Consider the following 18,788-nt stretch of genomic DNA (forward strand, 5'->3'; position numbering starts at 1 on the left):
GCCTCCTTAATACCATGCCCTAAATAAGAACCCAGAGAACCCAGAGTGGTGGGAAATCACTAAATCAGCTTTCGTGCATTTTTTTTTTCGTACTGGGGTTGAAGCCAGGGGTGCCTTACCACTGAATCAGATCCTCAGCCTTTTTATTTTTTATTGTGAGACAAGGTCTCACTACATTGCTGAGGCTAGCCTGGAACTTGCAATCCTCCTGCCTCAGCCTCCTGAGTTACTGGGATTACAGGCGTGCCACACTAGTTCAGGTTTAACTCCATTTAAAAGAAAGAATGTGATAGTAATTGTACTCTAAAGCCTGTGAAATGAGACTCGTGGCCATTATGTTTTCTCAAATGAATCCACATTACTTTTTTTTGTTTATCTCTAGTGTTATTTATTTATTTATTTTATTTATTAGTTCTCGGCGGACACAACATCTTTGTTTGTATGTGGTGCTGGAGAATCGAACCCGGGCCGCACGCATGCCAGGCGAGCGCGCTACCGCTTGAGCCACATCCCCAGCCCTTTATTTATTTTTATGTGGTGCTGAGTTTCGAACTCAGTGCCTCACTCATGCAAGGTAGGTACTCTACCACTAAGCCACAGCCGCAGTCCCCACATTACTTTTTTTTTTTTTTTTTTTAAAGAGAGAGTGAGAGACAGAGAGAGAGAGGAGAGAATTTTTTAATCTTTATTTTTTAGTTTTCGGCGGGCACAACATCTTTGTTTGCATGTGGCGCTGAGGATCGAACCTGGGCCGCATGCATGGCAGGCGAGCGCGCTACCACTTGAGCCACATCCCCAGCCCCCCCACATTACTTTTGTAATCAGAATAAAAGGTTGGCAACAATATTTTATTTTTAAACAAAAACTTGTTTCTTTTTACTACTGATAATGAATAATCTGCCTTGAAGCACACTACTGCCGGCACTGGTAAGACTTTGCAGATCCCCCGAGGGCACTGCAGCCTTTGAGATCCGAGTGCCCACTGTGCCACTGGATCCTGGTCCTGGGCACTGGTCAAGCCAGCCCAGAAACACAGAAACACATATTTTCTTTATGGCTCCTTTTCTGATACAAGAGGCATGATTGGAAAATCAAGGAGATGCAGATGGGTTATAATGGGATAACCATTTAAAATATCAGCTAGTTTTAAAAGTTCTTTTTGGACTCAGAGTTTTATTTAAAATTAATACCAACACAACCATTTTGAAAATATGTTAGGTCAGCAGAAAAGACCACTCTAAACACAGCCAATTCCACTCCACAGCACTCCTATTCTCACAGGCAACATTAGCTAGCCCTTCCAGGACACAAATGGTTCTGAGAGAGAGAGAGAGAGAGAGAGAGAGAGAGAGAGAGAGAGAGAGAGAGAGAGAATGTGTGGTGTGTGTGTGTGTGTGTGTTTCTTGGTACTGAATACTTAGTCCATAGGTGCTCTATTACTGAGCTACATCTCTAGACCTTTCTATTTTTCTGAGACAGGGTCTCACTAAGTTGCCTCCAATTTGTGATCCTCTTGCCTCAGCCTCCCGAGTCACTAGGATTTCAGGTGTTTGTCACACTGATTTTTTTTTTTTTGGGGGGGTGGTACCAGGGATTGAACTCAGGGTCCCACTGAGTTGCTTAACTCCCACTTCCCCCGTCGCTGAAGCTGGCTTTGAACTCACAATCCTCCTGCCTTAGCCTCCCGAGCCACTGGGATTACAGGCTTGCACCACCATGCCTAGCACTGATTCAGTTTGAGAGGGTAAAAATCACAATCACAAGTAGAAACGAAATCCCAATATGCAGCAACCTTCCCCAAGCTTCTGTATACAACTGGTCTCTGTGATACTCAACACATGCTTCTCCACCATGCATCCACTGAATGCTCCTGCAAACTTGGTCCCCAGGCACCCCACCCACCCCAAAGAGTGCCCAGTGTGGGGTTCAGAGGGAAGCGAGCAACGTGCAGGAGCACGAGGGGACTTGCCTTTTCCATCTGTGGCTGAGGCTTCTTGTAAATGTCTGATTGACCTAAAAATAAACATTTGGAGAAAAAAGGTTAGCCGGCAAATTTGCATTCTTCTTTATTTCCTGCTCAAGCTGCTCGGGGGCCTTGAATTTCCCTATTACAGACTGAAAGGGTGGACTAGTGACTTTAGAGCACTCTTCCTATGCTAACCCGCACCTCCCCAGTTACGGCGCTCAGGCCTGCGAGGCAGGATGCCCTCTGCTGGCGGAGACAGGGGCAGTGAGTCTGGCAGGGCCTCCGTGAAGAGAACTCTCCTGGTCTCTACCTACCTCCGTCCCACAGTCACCCCAACCTGACTACGACAACAACAGAGCCTCGCTAAGGTCTCCTGCCACCGTGAGAGAGCTGACCCTAGAAAGCTGCTGGCCACCATCTACGTCTGGGTCCAGGGGCTGTGAACATACGGTTTATGCAAACTCATTAAGTGGAGATTTATTAATCTGTGGAAAACTGCTGCCCCAGGGAGTCTTTTTTTGCTGTGTTATGCCAGTAACTAATGACTGCCACCACCACTCAGGCAGGGGACATGTCACTAAAGAAGCTGCAATCGGAGTCCCACGCACAGCGCGGCCACTAGAGCAAGGCTGCCACTAGAGCAAGGCTGTGCGCAGCAGGCGGTGGGGTGGGTGAGGGAAGAGGGCAGGGTCTGGCAGACCCAGGTTCCCTCGGGCACTGCCACTCCCTCTTGTGGTGAGTAAGCCACTTTTCCTAAAGCCTCAAGAGCTTGCCTCTGTGAGGTCTGAGCCGGCTGCCGCGGAGACTAACCAGCGTAAGGCTGGAACCGGCCCAGTGCTGGCTGAATTGAGTACTCTAAAGAATTATTCATGTTATTTCTTAAATTACTTTTCTAGACCTTATTTTTTTTCATTCACAGTACTCTTAGGGATATTTAGCCGAACTGGTCTTGCCATTTGGATCTGTTCATTAGTACTGTAATTGACCAGTGGCAGGTAGATCTACACTGTTCTGGGTCCCTGACATTACTGCCTGGCAATGAATGGCATGTACAGAGCAGGATCTTGCCTAAGCGCAGTTGTGGCCTGACTCCTCCCCTGGGCAGCATGCGGAGGAGGGGGATGCAGGAGCTCTGGTCCCCTGCTCTGCTGGCAGCTGTCTGCTGAGCTTGGATGCGCACACAGGCTGTGTGGCTCTCCCAGCTGGAATGAGGACCAGCTTCACTGTGCTCCAAGCAATCTACAAACCCCAAGATCCAGAAAATAACTAGTGTTCTGCAGAGGACACTTCAATAAGAAGCATCTTGGTTTCCTTAACCTGGATTTCAGAAGAATTTACTGCACTCAAATAGCCACGGAGCTAGACCACCAGGGGCGAGGTGTTTTGTTCCCGCCCTCTTCCCTCCTGCACTGGACCCTTACTAGACCAAGAATCTCCATCACTTTGAATGTGATTTAACACGGATAGTCTTTGCCTTCACCCACTGACATGGTACTAGCACTTCTTTATGCGTACTCAAAATGCAATACATGCATCTGCAGCCTGTCACCTGCAGGAGTGCAGCACACAGTTCTCAGGTTGTCAGAACTGTGCATGTGCTGACAGCCCACTAACTAGTGTTCATGAACTTCCTCATTCTCCACGGACCTGGCAGGAAAGGGTTATTTATGGGAATTCAACTCCCTGTCCGCTGAAGTCAGCCTGCTCTTTCCCGTTGCCACCAACTTCTTGTTCCCAGACTCCAGTCTAGAACTGTGCTCTGCCCCAGCCCACGCTGCCAGGCCAGCTCCATCAGAAGTACCTGGGCCACTTGATAAAGACTCGGGGCTGGGGCTGGGGCTGGGCTAGGTGGTAGAGCTCTTGACTAGCAAATGTGTTGTGCTAGGTTCAATCCTCAGCACCACGTTAAAAAAATACATAAGTAAAAGGTATCACACCCATCTACAACTAAAAAGAAAAGAAAAAGACACAGGTCCCGCCTGGACACTCTGTGGGCAGTCTAGCCCACAAAGCTGTACTAAAAAGCCCAGAGGCCCTGTGTGGTTCCGACTAATTTAAGATCAGCCAGTTCGGCTACTGGGTTGACAGCCGGCCCCGGGTGTGGGCAGCTCCTCCTGGGGTCACTCACCACACCACTGGGAAGAGGATGGCGCCACAGCATAGCAGGTCCACCAGGAACAGAGAGTCCTTCCACAAGCCATACTCGGTTGTGCCCTCCTCTGTGGACTCTATGATGATGTAGGCCACGTTTGCCAGGACCTACGGGACACAAGAAGCCGCTGAGGCCCCAGAGCAGGGCCAGTGGGGAGCGCAGAGCCTCCACCTGCGGCTGCTGCACTACTTCCTAAGCTCTTCCAGAACTCTGTCACTCTGAGGGTAAGAAGCACAGGTCCTATGCCCTCCCTTGGACCAGGTCAGGCTGGTGATGGTTCTGACCAATGGAGTGAAGCGGATGGGACTCATGTGACTGCCAGGGCAGACACAGCTCCCACTGGCTCTCCCTCCAGACCTTTACAGCCTGAGCCTGCTGGGAAGAAGTCTGCGGAAACGGCCATGCTAGAGACCATGCAGACAGGAGACCCGAGGGGCCCTGCTGTTTCTACCCCCTCAAGTCTTCCCAGCTCAGGAAGAAGACGAAAAGACTTCTAGACACCCCCAGTCCCAGTCACTGACCACAACCACGAGACTCTGAGGCAGACCTACCCAGTTAAGCCACTCCTAAATTCCTGACCCACAGAAACTGAGACAGAATGACTGTTACTGTGGCTTAAAGGCACTTTTTTGGGGGATGACTTGTTATGTAGCAATGTATAATTAGGACACTTTACTTTGCTTTTTGGGTACCCAGGCCTCATCGGTCACTCAGGTGCTGAACGGATGGCACTTAATGCCCCATTTAATCAGAAAACCTACACTCCCCAGTGACAATAACTCTTTAAGTACCTGATGAAAGGTTTGTTTGATCAGAGACCACAGAGGTAAGAATAGCAGATTTCAGCCCAGCAACCGAGTAGCCACACTGGTCCTGAACGATCCAAGTTCAGGCCTTCCCTACACTGGAGCAAGGTTCGCCCACATCCTCGTCTGGCCTCTATTTGCAAAGTCACGCCTTTGCCGTGGGTCAGGTCTATAACTAGGCTCTTGGTGTGCTACGAGTCTTTCAGCTGTCTCACCCAATACGACTGACCATTAAGGAAACTGACATCTCAGGACACGTTCTTTCACAGACACCAGTAGGTACAGATGCAGAGATGACATTACAACTGCACGTCCCATGAGAAGTCCAAACACCTGCCTGGCTTGCTGTGAAGACGGCTAGTTCTCCAGAGGATCATAAGGAACACAGAAGCTGTGGTGCTGTGACCTAGGAGGCCTCGAAGTGTGGCTCCTTTCTAGGTATAGGGCTTATGAATGAAGCTGGCACAGAAGCCAAACTTCATTTAGTACAAACGCAAAGCTGAATTTGAAATCTCAGTTTCCCCACTGGCCCTGGCTCCTGAGTTCTTCCCCACTTGTTTCTCCTGAAGTCTTTGCCTTCACAATGACTGCACAATGACAATGGGAACACAAGAGCTTCTGCTCTGACAGCGACTCCACTGTCCTTAACTCCCAGGGTTTACAGGAGACAGGATGCTCCTGAGAGGTGTCTGTGCTGAACAATGTGTCAACAATGTTCTCGAAACACAATTTTGTGCTATGCACCACTTAATCCTTACTCAGAAACTTTCAGCTGGGGCTGGGGTGCAGCTCAGTGGGGAAGCACTTGCTAAGCAAGTGCAAGGCCCTGGATTCAGCCCCAGCAGAAGGAAAAGAAAAGCAAGCAAGCTGTCCACCAGTATCTGTGGCCAAAAGGAAGGAGTTTTAACTTTTTAGGCTTATGTTCAAGGTCCTCTCAGACCAATCCCATGTCTAAGCACTCCAAACTTCCTCATATTTAATTTTCTACATTTCCTCAAAGAGATGTTCCATGTAACCTTGTGTGGTTCTCTTCCAAGGGAACAGGGGAAGCAGGAAAGTCCATGCCCTGTCGCACCCCAGTTCAGACGGGAGTGGGGGGGTCAACCTTGGGGGTGGTTTGAGTCTGTCTGAGGGCAAGGGATCCAGGCAGCCATCTAGCAAAGTAGGAGGAGGGCCTAGGCCTGTCATCTATAAGCTCCGAGAGTGGTAAGCTGTAGAACTTGATCTGGCCACAGAGTGGCCGTGTAACTTGACCACCAAGAGACCTGCATGTTCGCTGGTACCCTAGGTTCACCACACAGCGGCATCACATGTCTGTGGCCACTCCCTTGCCTCGGCACAGTGCTTTCCTGCAACGGCTAGGCAAGTCCTCCCTGATAGAAAGCCCTTCTAGGGCATACCACTGTGAGTGACTGCTCCTGGACACCAGTGACTGATCTGTACTGTTCCCTGGGCGCTGATCTATGTTCATGGCTGAATGAGAGTAGCGCCACAGCAAATTCCACCAAGCAGCCAGTTACCAGAGTGGATTGGCTGGTGCCCAGGGAGCTGCCCGCCTTCTCCACCTGCCACATTTGCACTGGTGCTCCAAATCACGAACCCAGCCAGAGAGCACCATCATCAAACTCTCTGCTACAGCACCCATGACTGCTCCTGTCCATTACCTACCTCCAATATGACCAATAAGTGCAGACAGACAAGGTCCCTCACCTGGAAGCAGCCTGTTCCCCAGCCCCGTCTCCAAATATAGAAAAGGTTTAATAAAATTTGTCCCTGGTGTCCATGTAACTCAATGGGTATCATTCACATTCTGAAATACCTGGTTGGTAAAAATCACTGTGTATCTGGGCTTCCTCACTAAGAGGACAGTTTTATTAGTGGCAATCAGGGGCAGAAGGGAAGGCAGTGTCTCCCCCGCACTTTTCTGCAGCTCTCTACCAAAGGCTAGGCATCCCTGCTGGTCTACAGAGGGTCTGCCTTCTTCCAGTGTGAGGATGTGAAGTCCAGATGGTTCAGGGTCAGGATGGGATGCCCATCTTCAATCCCCAAAGGCCCAACCTGGGGTCTCTGGGTGAGCAGGGTCTGCAGCTGAATCCTGCTAAGGGCCAAGAGAAGAACTGACAAGCAGGCCTGGGGTTCCTGTACCTGGAGTGGGATGACAATCATGAAAATCTTCTTGTCTTTATCGGAGAGGATGTGCTTAATGAAAGCCCAGCCGGTGCCGATGAGCGCAATGGTGATGAACAGGAGCGCGCCCTTCAACCTGGAAGAGAAAGCAGGTGGAGGACGCAGAAGGTCTCTTCAGATTCTAACCCAGCAGTGAGACTGGCAGCTCATTCCACAGCTGCACACGCTTCTTGTAAGACCAAGAGCCCAATTGTGAAGTGCTCTGTGTGTGAGCAGCACTCCTCTCAGGTGGAGAGAGCTGAGGCTGCAGGAGGAGGGAATAGAGCAAGCCCAGTCCCTGGTCTGCATGGTGACCTCCAAGGCACCAGCTGCAGAGGGGGCCAGGCAGGCTGCCACAGAGCACCGCTGGTCAGTTTGGACAGCTGCTACCTATCACGGCTCTCCCAATTTCTCCTCCTTCTGTTTTTATTTTGTGGTCTGAGGACTATCCAGAGCTTCATACCACTAGGCAAGTGCTCTACCACTGAGCCACATCCAGCCCCACAACTTCCCGCACACTACTTTTCTGTGGGTCGCATACTTACAGATGAGTTATGTAGTATACAACAGCCCAGCCCTCAATCGGGAATCCCTGGGAGGAGATGTAGTGGTAGTCAATCTGAAACCAACAAGCACATCTTAGAAAGGCTGAGCCGCCGCAGGCCTGAGTGCACAGCAAACAATAACCACAGCCCACTGACCAAGCCCTCCCTGTCCACTCACCACAAGCACGTACATGTTAACAAACACCAGGGAGCTTTAGAAATGTGACACTAGGCTTCAATGACACTAACATCCTGCCCAGGACCCTTGGGAGGCAAAAAATTCACACTAGCAAATGGCTGCCTATTCCCTTCTTAACAGCCTCCAAAGTCCCAATGCCAGCTAAGAACTTTCTCTTTCACACCCTGCTGCTTACATAAGGAAATAGGTCAGCCAATGAGTAAAAAAATTAATGTAGGGCTAGGGTTGTGGCTCAGTGGTAGAGTGCTTGCCTAACGTGGGAGGCACTGGGTTGGATCCTCAGCATCACACAAAAATAAATAAAAATGAAATAAAGGTCTATCAACAACTAATAAAATTATTTAAAAAAATTAATGTCATTCAGTCAACTGGCTTTGACTATCCTTTAAAAAAAAAAATTCACAAATTTAGAGAGAGCTGAGGTGTTGAGAGCCACAGCCAAAGGGGCCCCAGCAAACTTCCAACTGCCAGCTGATGATTGGCTCACAGCAGCCCCAGCAAACTTCTAGCTGCCAACTGATTGGCTCCTCTGCAGTGATGCTCATTGGGCTGTTTCCCTGCCCTTTCAGACCATGGAGCTGCTCATTAGGGGACTTTTTTGGCTCTGCCCACACGACCCAGCCAATCGGCCTCAAGAGCAAGAGGAGTGGAGGAGGTTGAGAGGCTTGTGGGAAGCCAGTGGTGGCAGTTGGGCTCTGAGAGTTTTCCTGAAGGGCTGTGTGGTGTGGTGAGTGTGTTCTAAAAATAAAGTTCATTTCTTTTGATAAGTGGCTCCTGAATTGTGCCCAGCCAGACTACAGCACTGAGGCCCCAAACACATCTTAACTAAAATGACAGCGTGCCCAAAGTGCCTCATATACAAGTCACAAAGTCGACAGCAGCTTTGTCCAACATGGACAATGTCATTCATTATCTCTGTGGCTCCAGAGAATTTTTAAATTTAGATTCAAATGAGAAATTACCTAAATAACTATTATTTCTTGACAATGTCACAGGACATATGTCTGCTCTTCCCCGGGAGGACACTCTCAAGCAAACAGGCGAATGGGCCGGGTGGGGTCTGAGCACACAGGCTGCACACTGCAGGGACCGAGATCTCCCCTCACAGGCAAAGTCATTTCAATCTGCACCTGTTCTCCATACTCACAGCTGAGACCTGGTTCTTATTTCTCAATCTTAAAAGCATCAAGGGTTCCACCAGCAAGTCTGCTTGCTAACAGTGAACTTCAAATGCAGGAGGCCCACGAGGGAGATTGGGAAAAACAGAGGAAGTGGTGGCACCGGCACCTCAAGAAACGCCCAAAGAGGGACTAAAGCAGGACATCTAGGAGACCGCTGGTGGTGGCAGTATCAGGAGCTGACCCGACCTGGCCTAGCCGTGGAGGCTGGGATCATCTCCCCAGCCAGTTCCCCGAGCAAAAGGCAGCTTGAGGGAAAACATATTCTTTCCTCTTCTTTCCCGCCATCTAGCTATCCCTTTCCTCTGACTCATCCTTCCTGCTCACACAGGCATGTACACCGTTTCCTAAATGATCCCAGCTGCTTGTACATACTGCGTGGAACACCAAGGAAAGCGACTTGGTGAAAGGAAGGGCCGCCATCAACCAGTGAATTTTAAATACATCATTCCTGTAAAAATAAAAGAAAAGAATTAAAAGAAGATCCCATTCTCCCCAAGGACAGCCGAAGCATCAGAGACATTTATAAGCAAATAATCTGGGAGGCGGGCATACACCCCAGTTTTTGAGCTAGACATGATGGCACACGTACCAACTACCTGGGAGGCTAAGGCAGGAGGTTTGCAAGTCCAAGGTCAGCCTAGGCAACCCAGTGAGACCCCGTCTCAAAATGGGAAAAAAAAAAAAAAGACTAGGGAGCTCAATGGTAGAATGCTCTTGGTTTCAATCACCAGTTGGTTCAAAACCAAGAAGTTTCTGCCAGAGAAAAAGCCTCAGATTAGACACCTCTAACATACATTAACACAGCGAATAGAACTGGGAGGTAAGCAGCAAAGTCAGGTTGGTGGGTTCTCAGACCTGCCAAGATGGAAATCTAGCCCAGCCTGCCAGTGTTCCCTGGAAACCACCCTGGGAAGGCCACACAGGTGAGAATGAGGTGGACGGATCTTCAAAAACAGTATGAAACCCTGGGGAATCAGAAAGATCAGGTGCAGCTGTAGGTGAAGGCTGTGGCCCAGCACACAAGAAGGCTGGGACAGGGGAGGGGAGAGGGGAGGGGACAGGGGAGGGGGGGGACAGGACAGGCCCACACCCCTGTCTCTACCCTCAGGCCTGTGGGTAAATGACCAGATATTAAATTCCTCCTCCCATTCCCACCTCCCTCCAGGAGTTAACCTAATAGGACACACAAGACCATAATAGAGAAAGACGGAAAACTCTGTTAATAGAAAGAGTGACTTGGGCCAGGCATGGTGGCCATGCCTATAATCAAAGCAACTCGGGATGCTGAGGCAGGAGGATAGCATGTTCCAGGCCAGCCTGGGCAACTTAGAGAGACCCTCAGCAACTCAATAAGATACTGTCTCAAAATAAATAATAATAAAAAGGGCTAGGGATGCAGCTTGGTGTTAAAGTGTCCCTGGGTTCAATCCCCAGAACCAAAAAACTAAAAATGAAAAAATAAGAAAAACTTAAGGAAGAGCCACAGGAGAAATGCACACTCAGAGACTGAGACATTCTGCAAAGGAACAGCATTAGAAAGTGTGGAACAGGCGCCGTTTACCTGTTATTCAGACAAATGGACAGATGGGACAGACCAGAGAGCCCACGTGAAGACACGTGTGTGTGTGTGTGGAAGCTTGCCACAGGGTAAATGACACTGCATTGGTGAAAACAGACAGACTATTGCAGGGGAACCATGGGAAACATAAGCTCGAACCTACAGGTGGGAAAAAATAAACCTGGTCTCCACTCCACACTTACACCAAAGGACTCCTGACGCATTTCAATTCTAAACCTAAAATTTCATGGTCTTGAAGTAGAAAGGAACTTCTTAAGATCCAACAGGCACTGCCCAAAAGACTAATGGCAGTAGCTTTGACTCCATTAAAACCAAAGATTTCCCAGGCGCAGGAGCGCACTCCTACGATTCTGCCACTTGGGAGGCTGAGACAAGAAGATCACAAGTTAAGACCAGCCTTACCAATTTAGTGAGCCCCCCAACAACTTGGTGAGACCCTGTCTCAAAATTTAAGAAGGGCTGGGGATGTAGCTTAGTGGTAAAAGTGCCCCGGTGTCAAATCCCTAGTATATAAAAAACAAACAAAAACCCAAAAGACTTTCATTCAACAACAAATACCATAGACAAGTTGAACTATTGGGAGAAAAAAATTGTAATGTATAAGACAGACAAGGGATTAACGTCCAGAACATGCAAGAGACTCGTGCAAAGCAACCAGAAAAAGACAGAAAAAAAATGCAAAAAAAAAAACAAAACAAAACAAAAAACCATAGGCAGGCACCAGAGGTGAAGATATCCCTGAAATGAAAATCCACATCATCGATATTCAAAAGAACACAAAACAAAACGAGGTTCCAGTTTACACCCATGAAATTGGCAAAAATTAAGATGTGTGTGTTGGTGAGTGTGTGGGCCAACAGGAAGCCCTGGCACCATCGGTGAAAGCACACACGGGGGCTACAAGCAGGCAGCTGGAAGCACTTTATGGAACTGTAGGAGCGCAGACCTCCAACCCTCCCCCTGGGACTGTTTCTCAGAGCACCAGCCTCCTAGGGGATCTGAGGAGGCTGGAGGGAGGCTCATGACAGCACCATCTGGGGTAGGAGGGACAGGGCAACCTGTCGTGCATGCACTGTCAAGGAATGGCACAGTCACATGTGGGGACGGAGGCCATGGAGTGCTGTGGAGGGCTAGAAATCAACCCGTCAGGCACACGCAGTGAGGTGGCTGCGCGGAACAAAGCCTGTGACTAAGGGAGAGTGCGAAAGAGCAACACTCAGACTGTATGCAGAGAGGACGGTTTCCACCAATTCATATTTATTTATTTTCTGGTACCAGGGATTAAACCCGGGGCGCTTAACCACTGAGTCACATCCCCAGCACATTTTAAGACAGGGTCTCATGTTGCTGGGGCTGGCCTTGAACTTGTGATCCTCCTGCCTCAGCCTCCCATGTCACTGGGATTACAGGTGTGCACCACTGCACACAGTTTATTTTTACTGTTTTGTGTTACTGGGGGTTGAATCCTGGGGGTGCTCTACTCATGTAGTTCCACGGAATTGGCACACCCCCAGGACTTTTTATTTTTAGAGAGGACCTCGCCAAGTTGCTGAGGCTGGCCTTGAACTTGTGATCCTTCTGCCTGGGCCTCTGAGTTGCTGGGATTATAGGCGTGGCCACCACACCAGGCTAGGTTCTATAAATTTAAAATATATGCAGTACCAACAATATTACTTACTTGCAAAAATATATAAGTATCCAAACTGCCTTCACACATTTGGGGGCTATTCCTGGTTGGGAAGGAGTGGGAGAGACAGGAGGTAAAGGGAGTGATCCGGCAGGAGATCGGCTTGTGCAAAGTAGGAGTGAGAATGTGCTGACCTGGTGCACACCTGGCTCCGGGCTGACTCACAGCACTTCCTGTCCCGTGCCCACCTACTTAAAGGCCAAAAAGGGAAGTCCCGGCCAGAGCTGTCTGCCACAGTTGGAACAGCAATGGGATCCACCCCGAGTGCAAACTAGCCCTCCTGGCAAGCCTGACTTGTAGGCCACAGTTGCTGTGGTGGCAGTGTGACAGAAAGAGCATAGGTTCTGAGGCCCACAGCGACCTGGACTCAAATACTGGTTCTTCCTTGGTTTGATCTTAATCTCTCTGCGCCTCAGTAACCTCCTCTGAAAATGGGGGGACACCCAGCTAAACAAGCTGTTGGAGGAGGAGCTGAACTAAACATCGAGTGCCTAGCCACGTGCATACAGCAGGCACCTGGTGGCTATACCTATGCATTCCCTGCTCCACAGCTGTTTTTTGGTTTTTTTTGGAAAGTAGCCTGATGGGCAGCAGCAGGCAGACCTGGGCCACGCCCAGCTCCATCAGGAGATGCTGGCCAGGCCACTCATATCTCCTCTTTGGACCTCAATGCATTCATGTGGCAAAGATCTCTTGTTCTTTCAGGTGGGCTCTGAGGGGCTGCGAGCCTCTCCAAGGCACCCAGCAGCCTCGAGTCACAAGCCTTCACACCACTTAGACTCCACCCAACAGGGCTGGCATTCAACTCCTGGAGACACGTGCCTTTCTATGTGCCTACAATACTCCAACAAAATAGGTCAGCCCCATTTGGCCACAGGCTTAGAACTGCTACCACCATTTCCTATCGTGAACCAGTGACAATGATTATTGTCCTTGCTAAGTATGGGGAAACTAAAATGACATCAAAATACCTGGCTAGAACGCTATTCCATAACACCTCACACCTGTATAGCATTCTGATGTGCAAAGCCCCCTCAGTTTGAAGGGAATCACACAACAAGCCCAAGAGCTGGGACACTTAGAAGAAGTCAGAGCACTTATCACTGTCCCAGTTCTGTGGCTGAAAAGGGGCTGAGAGCAAAAAAGCAAGCAGACAGGAAGCCACAGTTAAGGCCACATTTTTTTTTTTTAAGTTGTAGATGGACACAATATTTTTACTTATTTATTTTTATGTGGTGCTGAATATTGAACCCAAGGCCTCATGCATGAGAGGCAAGTGCTCTACCACTGAGCTACAACCCCAGCCTTAACTTCTGACTGCAGTTCCTACTTGTCTTACAAAGGCAAAAGAAAAACTTTCCTTTAAAAAAAAAAAAAAAAGCCTTTATGGCCTGCATCTGTAGGATTCTTTCTTTGTAATGGCTGTGGTTAATCTAGTCAAAACATGATCTGCAGGACCTTCACAAGTGAGCAAACTCTTTCCATCTGGAGGATGTACAGGATATTACAACACACAGGACCAGTAACTGCCTCCCCAGAACCAGTATCCCAGACTCCCAGCATGTCTATTAGAAGACAGTTAAGCCACCAGGGGGAGAGGTCTCAATTTCTGCCTCAGGGCTCCAGAAAAAGAGGTATTTGGAGATAATTTGTTTTTAATTTCAACTGATCTATGTTGTAATACCATACTCACATGCATCAGTGAGTGAGTGGTCCTTTTAATATAATAGTTTATTCTAAACATAGTATTTTATTCTCAGCTTTCATGGGAGACAGAGAATTCATGCACATGCAACTGCTCTCAAGAGCCAAGGCAGGAAGCTGAAGCTTTGGGATTTTGAACAAAGACCCAGAGCTGGGCAAATGGGCTTGAAGAGGCTTTCTCCAGTGACAAGCATCTGGGGATCAACACACAAGGATCAGCCAGGTGCTGAGCCACTGCCTGCAGTGCTGGACAGGACCTCTGTGCTCTCACCTGGGCAAATAAGCCTCATGACCAGCCTCCTCGAGGATGAACCATCCTGCAAGGGACCAAGGCGCTCACTCTTGAGGCCTGAGCAACAGGGTCTCTGCTACGGAATCACTCTGATTATGCATTTTACTGTACTTGGATATTATTGAAACTTTTGGATTCACTTTTTAAACCAAAAATGATTATTGTAAATACTGAGGCACACAAGGTCTCCCGCAGTGGAGGGTTCCTGCTGCCCCCGAGTGCTTCAGGTAAGACGCCCTTCAGAGAACAAGGCTGCGAGCGCTGGATCCTCCCAGGTGCAGGATCCTGCTTACAGTGAATTACACAAATCTCAACATACTCTAAGGTGAAGGGCTCAAGGATGTAATAGTTTACCGTCGTTTTCGAAGGATGTGAATCCAGATGGTCCCAGAAAGGAAGAAGAAAAAGGCCATAGAAATGTATAATTTGGGGAGAGGGATTTCTCCTGCTGAGAGATAGCTGTCAGGATTCTTCTCTGTGATCTCAATCTGAAACCGACATGAAATTAAGTTACTTTTCAGCAACAGATCACCTCTTACTCATCAATTTGGAACCTCAGCTGCTTCACTGGAGCTCAGGAGAGTGAAGAACAGCAGAACATCAACCACGTTCTTTTTCTTTTTTCACTCTGGCACTAGGGATTGAACTCAGGGTGCTTTAACAGAGAGCTACACAGCAGCCTGTTCTTATGTCAAGACAGTGTCTCACTAAGTTGCCGAGGCTGGCCTTGAGTGTGCAACCCTCCTGCCTCTACCCCTGGAGTCTCCGCCACCACGCCTGGCAATGCCCACAGTCGTAATGCACAGGCTTTTTCTTTTCTTACTTAGGAATTCTCTGCTGAAGTATCCTGCACACTGCCAGGGATGCTAATCTGGCCACATTTTTTTTTTCTTAATGAAGTGATTTCAAAATCTACTCTTAGGGGCTGGAGATGTAGTTCAGTGGCAGAGCACATGCTTAGGTATACATAGATCCTGGGTTCAACGCCCAACACCACACATAGAAAAACAAACAAAAAAAATACAGAAATATATGTCTTTAATTTTACACAATCAAAATCCCTGAGGAACAGTCTCCACATGGTACTCACATCAAGGCTGAATGAAAACTTGTCATTAAGCCGATGTTCTTTGCCAGGGCACTTATGAAAATAAAGACTGTAAAGGCCTTCCTGGTCATCAGTGCTGATGTTAAAAAAAAACTGAAAATAAAGAAGAAAAAAATTAAGAGAACTCAAATCTTCAGCTTTTTAAGTCTTAGACATTACTTATGAATATTACAGACAGAAGAAAAGAGACCACTAAAACTCTCCCACAGCAGAGTGTAAACTGATGTTTTCTTACTCTACAGTCTCCTCCCAGTACTTACAGCAATGTCCAAGCACAGAATGACAGGTGGGCCTAAGCAGTAGACACCTCGCCCCCACCACCTAACTGCACACCACACTTCCACACCTGCCTCGTCACACATCTGACCATCAGTGTTGGATTTGTGCAGAAGTCTGCAAAGATAATCTAACATGTACTTATGCACTTACCTAGTTTTCTTTTGTCCTGCTACTGAGGATGGAACCCAGGAGCACTGAACAACTGAGCTACATCCCCAGCCCTTTTTGTTTTTGAGACATACTCACTAAATTAATGAGGCTGGCCTTGAACTTGCAGTCCTCCTGTGCTAGCCTCCCAAACAGCTAAAGGTTACAGGCATGTACCACTGCACCTGGCCAGTTACCTAGATTTCAAGCCAACATATTGTTTTGCTCTTTAGGGGAAAAAAAAATGTTTTTTATAACAGAGGACTGGTGCAGTGGCACACTCCTGGAATCCCAGCAACTCAGAAGACCAAGGCAGGAGGATCACAAGTTTGAGGCCAGCCTCAGCTTAGTGAGAGCCTGTCTCAAGATAAATAAAATAGGAGTGGGGAGAGGGCTCAGAGGTGGTGCTTGCTCAGCTGCCCAGCTGGACTTGTCACTTCCTACCCAGCCTCCTAGGAGTGCATGCAACCCTGCACATAGCCCAGACCTCTGCTCATTAATGCGCATTTTAAAGTGCAAGGTTGGGGGAGAGAGGGGCAGCTTTTGTATTTTCTCAAGGACATAGTGAAGCAGAGGGGGTAAACACACAGGTGAGCCCTGGAGTGAAACAAGCTGGGATCTGAATCCCCCTTAGGCAAGCCACCTGCCTCCTTGGGCCTCAGATTCCTCTTCTGTAAAATGGCCCTTTTCTTTTTATAGGCTTCTCCCTTGCAGGGTTTATAGTACCTTCTTCTTGAACCAAGGCATGTATACACAGCGGTGTCTTTGTGCTTTCAGATTAGAGTACTACCTGTGCATGCATTTTTCCATCTTGTATTCTTTTTGGCCGGGGGGTGCACTTTGGTTCAGGGGTGTGCTATATTTTCCATGGCCTCACTCACTTAAGAAAGAAAAAAAAGGAAAAAAGCACACTCCCCCCCCACACACACACAAAAAAGAGGATGCTCAGAGAAAGCCTTGCTGGGAAGGTGCCACCTGACAAAGACCCGAGGGATTCCGAGAGGCATGCCACAGCCAGAGCACAGCGGAGGCCTGCAGAAGGAGCAAGGTGAGGGGAGTGGAGAGAGCAAGGGATCAAAGAGAAGCTGAGGTCAGGAAGACAACAGGGGCCATGTCACCCGGACCTTGGAGGCCGGTGGAAGGGCCGGGCGCTTCCTCTGAGTCAGAAGTGAAGCTGCTGGAGGAGTCTGAGCAAAGGCACAGTCTGCACCTCTGGAGACTCGCAGCTAGTCACTCCGATGGTGATGAAAAGGACAGCTACTGAGCTTCAAGATCTTATTCTTTCACTGTGAAAGAATAAGAACAGCAGCGTGGGGTTGGGACGCTCTGAGATGGTAAAACAGAGTGGGTTCCATGGTCACCCATTGTCACAAGGAATAGACCCATACACTAAAGACCTGGGCAGTTCACTATAAGCAAATTGGTCCTCAATTAATAAAAACTGGTTAGAAAAGATGCCATGATTCCAACGAGTTAATTATAAAACATTATTTGTACTTTGAGTTTTTGTTTTCTGTTACCAGGGATTGAACCCGGGGTGCACTACCACTGAGATACATCCCCAGTCCTTCTTTGTTTATTTTGAGACAAAATCTCACTAAAGTTGCTTAGGGATTTGCTAAATTGCTGAGACTAACCTTGAACTTGGAATCCTCCTGCCTCAGCCTCCCTAGTTGCTGGGATTATAGGCATGTGCCACTGCACCTCGCCATTATTTATATATGTAATCTAAAAAAATTATACTCCTAAAAACCTTATGAGACAGGCCTCATCTTTTTTTTTTTTTTAATATTTTTAGTTGTGAATGGACACAACACCTTTATTTTATTAGTTTTTTTTTAATGTAGTGCTGAGGAACGAACCCAGTGCCTCATGCATGCTAGGCAGCGCCCTACCACTGAGCCATAACACCAGCCCCATTTTTTATTTTTCTATTTTTGGTACTGAGGATTGAATCCAGGGACACTTTACCAAGTCTTTTTTATTCGGAGACAGGGTCTCCTTCAGTTGCTTAGGACCTCACTAAGTTGCCAAGGCTGGTCCTGGTTTGCAATCCTGCTTCAGCCTCCCGAGTCACTGGGATTACAGGCATACATCACTGTGCCCAGTTTCATTTTTCATTTTTAGACAATGAGGTAGTGAGGTTCAGAAAGCGAGTTGTCCAATGTCACCTATCCTTGTATGAATGCCATGCCACTGCCATGAAAGCATTCACATGCATTTAACACTGTGCCAGCCAAGGGGCCACCCAAGGCCTCTGGCCTCTCCTAGAACAACAACATCACCCTCCATTGTCACCAATGGTTCTCTCAGGTGCAGAATTCTATCTACGCACTGACATGCTCTGGAGGAAGGCACCTGGGGCTGGAGAGGCAGAGGGGTCATAGGATAGCCAGGCAGAATTAGCCTTATTGCTAACATTGGACATTTACAAAGTTATTCATTCTCAGAAACTTAAGATTTGGTAAGCAGGTGGTGACATTATTCATCTTGCAGGTTTTTTTTTTTTTTTCTTTCTAGTACTGGGGATTTGACCCAGGGGTGCTCTACCACTGAGCTACACCCTCAGCCATTGTTTAAAATTTTGAGACAGGGTCTTGCTAAGTTGCTGAGGCTATTCTCGAATTTGCAATCTTCCTGTCTCCACCTCCTGAATACAGGTGTACGTGTACCACCCAGCTTCCCATCTTGCAGCTTTGTTACACAGAAAACTACTGTAAAGTAACTACCACACAGCCTAAATTATTATTCCTAAATTCAAAATGCTAGAGATAAGTTTGGGAAAACATTCCTAAAGGAAGACGTACCTGAAATGAAACTGCCCCAGCACTGTTATGAATAGAAAAGGATTTCTCTCCTGTTGCCTAGAAAGAAAAACAATCTGTTTAGAATGATACTGGCAGAATAAGTATGCTAATTAAAATTAAAACTGATTTTAAAAATCCTTCTTAAGCCTTAAAATTGTTGACCCTCAGCA

At 47.9% G+C, this 18,788-nt stretch overlaps 1 protein-coding gene across 1 annotated transcript in view; it reads right to left on the minus strand.

The window, feature by feature from the left end:
* The window catches only part of GPR107 (G protein-coupled receptor 107), a 68,759-nt gene that overhangs the window by 29,345 nt on the left and 20,626 nt on the right, over positions 1 to 18,788 (minus strand). The window contains exons 7-14 of the mRNA XM_081279005.1: positions 18,619 to 18,675; positions 15,368 to 15,478; positions 14,632 to 14,765; positions 9,388 to 9,463; positions 7,636 to 7,709; positions 7,070 to 7,187; positions 4,095 to 4,225; positions 1,970 to 2,013 (exon numbers count right to left, since the gene is read on the minus strand). Of these exons, the coding sequence (XP_081135131.1) occupies positions 1,970 to 2,013; positions 4,095 to 4,225; positions 7,070 to 7,187; positions 7,636 to 7,709; positions 9,388 to 9,463; positions 14,632 to 14,765; positions 15,368 to 15,478; positions 18,619 to 18,675 (745 nt within the window). The remainder of the gene's footprint in view (positions 1 to 1,969; positions 2,014 to 4,094; positions 4,226 to 7,069; positions 7,188 to 7,635; positions 7,710 to 9,387; positions 9,464 to 14,631; positions 14,766 to 15,367; positions 15,479 to 18,618; positions 18,676 to 18,788) is intronic.

The sequence above is a fragment of the Spermophilus citellus genome (genome assembly GCF_964194105.1).
Source record: "Spermophilus citellus genome assembly, chromosome: 2".
Classification (NCBI taxonomy): domain Eukaryota; kingdom Metazoa; phylum Chordata; class Mammalia; order Rodentia; family Sciuridae; genus Spermophilus; species Spermophilus citellus.